The following is a 4,110-nucleotide window of genomic DNA, read 5'->3' on the forward strand; positions in this document are numbered from 1 at the left end:
ACAGCGCCCTGTGCTACAGGCTATCATCTATCCTTACAAAATACAAAAAAATATACAAATACAAAAACGTTTATTCATTTGCCATAAAGTTTTTCAGTAAACTAAGCTTGACCCCTTCTTTTAAGTACATAAGCACCTGGGACTGCTTGGGACTGCTATCAGTCGAAGGAAACATAGATTTTATAAACACGATTTGACAATGTTTCTTCTCAATACGACATTGCTATCCTTGCTATCGCATACTCCAAGGACGCAAAACGCCAACAAGAAAGAATAACCGAAACACAGAGACACATCTCCATGTGGGGGTAAGTTTGCACATAAATCAGTAAGGGAACTTTATTCAAACGACTTCTTGGCGACATTCGTTCGGTTGCACCGTCAGACAAACTTCTCCAGTTGGCTCTTTTGAGAGTAAACCGGCAGAGTAGAGTTGGTTAGAGTACAGATGGTGAGTTTGAATAAGTTTTGCGAGTGCGGTTTCATTGTGTGTTAGTATTTTATATTCTTCCGCGTAGTCAGTGGTCAGTGGCGCGTAAGTTTTTTAACCACTGACCACGTATTTTTTCAACGATTTTTTTAATCATAATATTGCAACTTAAAACTGACATAGTCACGCAAGTCTCAATTTATGTTATGTAGTTTCTCCTGTTCCCTGTGGTCGCGCGGTTCGGTTGCCTTTGCTTGTACAAAGTGATCGGGATGCATGGTCCTTGAAATTCCATCGTAGGTATTACACATTCGAAGAGCAACTTCCTATAGGCAAACTTATTTAGCTAAACTAGATCTCAACTCGAAGTAGTTGGAATCCGCAGAATCAAATTCAATACACAATGCCGCAACTTTAGTTGAACTTGTCATAATACCTAGCTATAATGTGGCTATGTAGGTTAATAGCGATAATAATTATAGTTCCAGTCTTGATAAATAATCTTGATAGCCATATACACTTCATGTTCGTCCTATTTGGTGTGAAATGAATATAGATACATAATCAAGAAAACAAAGAATGAAAAAGTTCCACATTTTTTATTGGTTAATTTTTAAATATTGTAGCCGCTTTTCAAACAGCGGCAGCGGCTATAACATTTATAAAATGTATCATTATCATTTGCTCATCGCTTAGGATTATAGAGCCAGAGGTTCTTTAATAGACCTCAGAATAATAACGGCTTTTACTCTATGGCTTGCTTGACAATAATTTGGCTGTGTCTGTCACTTTGACATCACAACAGTACCAAAGACTACTAGTACTTTTTCCCTTTACCCTAGAAATCTCCAATTACAGCTAATTATCACAAAAACATGGGTTTCGACTACTATGGCATACTATCAGTCAAGAGAAACTGCACCCAGGACGAGATAAAGAAGGCATACCGGCGCCTCGCGCTCAAATACAACCCTGAACGATACGGGAATGACGAAAACATGACACAAATCTTCGCCCTCATAGCTGAAGCCTATGAGGTCCTGGTAGACCACAAGCTACGAGCAGTCTTCGACCAATACGGGGAAGAGGGGCTCAAAAAAGGAGTACCAGGGCCGCAGGAATACATACAACCCTACACATACCATGGAGAGCCACTCAGGACTTATCACGAGTTTTTTGGAACCTCAAACCCTTACGCTGACCTTCTAGACAACTACGAGAATGCATCCCAGGGCAATTTATCCAAAGGATACAAGGATAAGGACCCAGAAATCATTAGACCTCTGGCTTTGTCTCTTGAAGAAGTCTACAAAGGTGGTATGAAGAAGATGAAGATACAGAGATTGGTGTTTACCGACGAAACGTGTTCTGAACTGAAATTGAGGGAAAAAGTGTTGTCTATTCCTATCAAGCCTGGGATTTACCCTAATACTGAGATAAGGTAAGTTTATAGTGATTTTTTCTTCCTTTCTTTCATTTTCTGTCTTATTCTGTCTCAGTGTGTCAAATAAATGTATCTTTCTTTCTTTCTTTCTTTCTTTTTCGTACAAGTCTAAAACCTTGTAATTATTACGAAAGAGTTCCATTGCTCTACAACCCAGAAGGGCGAAAATTCAGCTTTAGAACATTACTTTTTTTAGCTGCCAGCATTTCTTCTTATTCTAGGTTCAAAGAGGAGGGTGATCAAGGACCCACCAGAATACCGGCTGATGTGGTATTCGTGACCGAAGACCGTCCACACGATACATACGTAAGACAAGGACTAAGTGACTTACTGACCGTCCGAACTGTGTCCTTAGAAGAAGCACTATGCGGCCTGACCATAACTCTGAAAACATTAGACGATCGAACCCTACGCGTTCATGTTACTGACGTCATCACTCCGACTTATGAAAAGGTGGTAGAAGACGAGGGGTTGCCTCTCCTACCGTGCCCGACTAAGGCTAAAGGGAATCTGATAATAAGGTTCCATTTAGAGTTTCCTAAATATCTCTCGAAGCGAGCGAAGGACGTGTTTGCGGATGCGTTTGAGGTCAGTGAGAAAGAAGCTGAGAAGTTTAAGAAGTTGAAGTGTGGTACACTGGAAACTGATTGAGATTTGAGAATCCTTTATCTGGTACCTTTGTTCAAACCGGGTGGATTATTTGGATATCTTTTTTTGTTGTTGCGAATATTATTATAGCCGAGACAGTTTGTTGTCTTGACGGCCGTCTCAAGTAATAAAATTACACTTCCTATGTATATAATTAGATTTATTTATATTCTTATCTTTCTTTGGAAATAAAATATTTGAAAGATTTTTCTTGTACTTTTCCATACTAAACATAAAGCTTTAAGGCATGGCAATACAATTTTAGTCTTTATTTTTATGAACAGCATATTATTTTAAATAAAATTCAACTTACCGCCGCAAATTCGGCAAAGAAAATTAAGTCTGCCACATCCGTTCTAAAACAATCTAGCATTATTAAAACTGACATTATAACCTCCACAGAGGTTTATTTAAAACGTTTAAGAGTAAAGTTTTCGCATAAATCAGCAAGCGTGCTGGTCCGAGCCTCACGTAGGTACGCCGGTACGCCGACTCTTTGTTATCTGTGAACTTGTAAAACTTTTGTAACTCACTCGCACTCGACATTTACTTACCTCGGTTCTATACGTGTTCGTGCAATCTTATTTGCCCTGGAGACACAGTTTGCTGTAATAACGCGGGCTGATTCAAAAGCACGGACGGTAGGGAAATAATTGAATTAAAGTGAAGCTACATTAGGAAATTTGTCCCTCAGATGTCGTTTGATTTTCAGTTTGTGAAATACAGATGAATATAAGGATGGCACCGCATATTTGATATGAATCGGCCAAGTACACAATTTGATTTGTTTTTGAATTATAAGCTTACTGCTTGGAAAATATAGGTGAGCTATCAGCCTAGGTATGTGGTCCTACTTATGTTACTACCTACTTATGTAAATCTTTCACCCCAGTGTTTTATCATCACAACATCATCCGCCATATTTCACACTATCCTTCGCCAGACTTACTCGACACGATGCCTCACTAAGTAAGGAGTATTGTAAGGAAAGTCAATTGAATAAATTGTTATAACGAGGTATGTTTTAAAATATTCTTAGGATTATAAAAAATATTCCTCCTACGCCAAATTTACTGACTGATAAATCAAATCACAAGCCGTACCCTCGCGTGTAAGTACATACCTATTAGATCCATAAATTCATGTAAACCGTCAGAAAGCTTAGCAGCAAATAATGATCTCAGTATTAATATACCAACAAATTGTTTCGGCCTTCTACCCTCAAATATTAAAAGCCCATACATAAATCGTGACCGTAATCATTTCGCCATGTTAAGTCCTTGGTCGGAACCCTTAATTTTGTAACATAAGGGTGTAATTTACGATTGAGTGTTACAAGGAAATCTTCGAAGCGATAATGAAAGAGGTTTTTATCACTTTTACCGAACTATATCTTTAATTAGGTTCTTTCATAAGGTTAGGCCATTTGTATAAGGGAGCGTATACAGCATGAGTTCTATAAACCATTCATACAAATAAATTATGCAGAATAAGGTGTTGATCTTATATCCCGGAATTCTCACGGGAGAGCTTTTTACGAGGCGAAGTTCGTGGTTGTAATATAATTAGTAAAATGAGTAGGTACGTG

The 4,110-nt window shown here is 38.3% G+C and overlaps 1 protein-coding gene across 1 annotated transcript; it reads left to right on the top strand.

Annotated features, from left to right (window-relative positions):
- Positions 1-1,233: 1,233 nt before the first annotated feature.
- Positions 1,234-2,729, top strand: LOC119694908 (dnaJ homolog subfamily B member 13). Its single transcript, XM_048629179.1, has 2 exons — positions 1,234-1,871; positions 2,096-2,729. Exons 1-2 carry the CDS (start codon positions 1,306-1,308, stop codon positions 2,523-2,525), a joined length of 996 nt encoding a protein of 331 aa, XP_048485136.1. The 5' UTR covers positions 1,234-1,305; the 3' UTR covers positions 2,526-2,729.
- The last annotated feature ends 1,381 nt before the right edge of the window (positions 2,730-4,110 follow it).

This window comes from Plutella xylostella, chromosome 22 (genome assembly GCF_932276165.1).
Source record: "Plutella xylostella chromosome 22, ilPluXylo3.1, whole genome shotgun sequence".
Taxonomy (NCBI): Eukaryota; Metazoa; Arthropoda; class Insecta; order Lepidoptera; family Plutellidae; genus Plutella; species Plutella xylostella.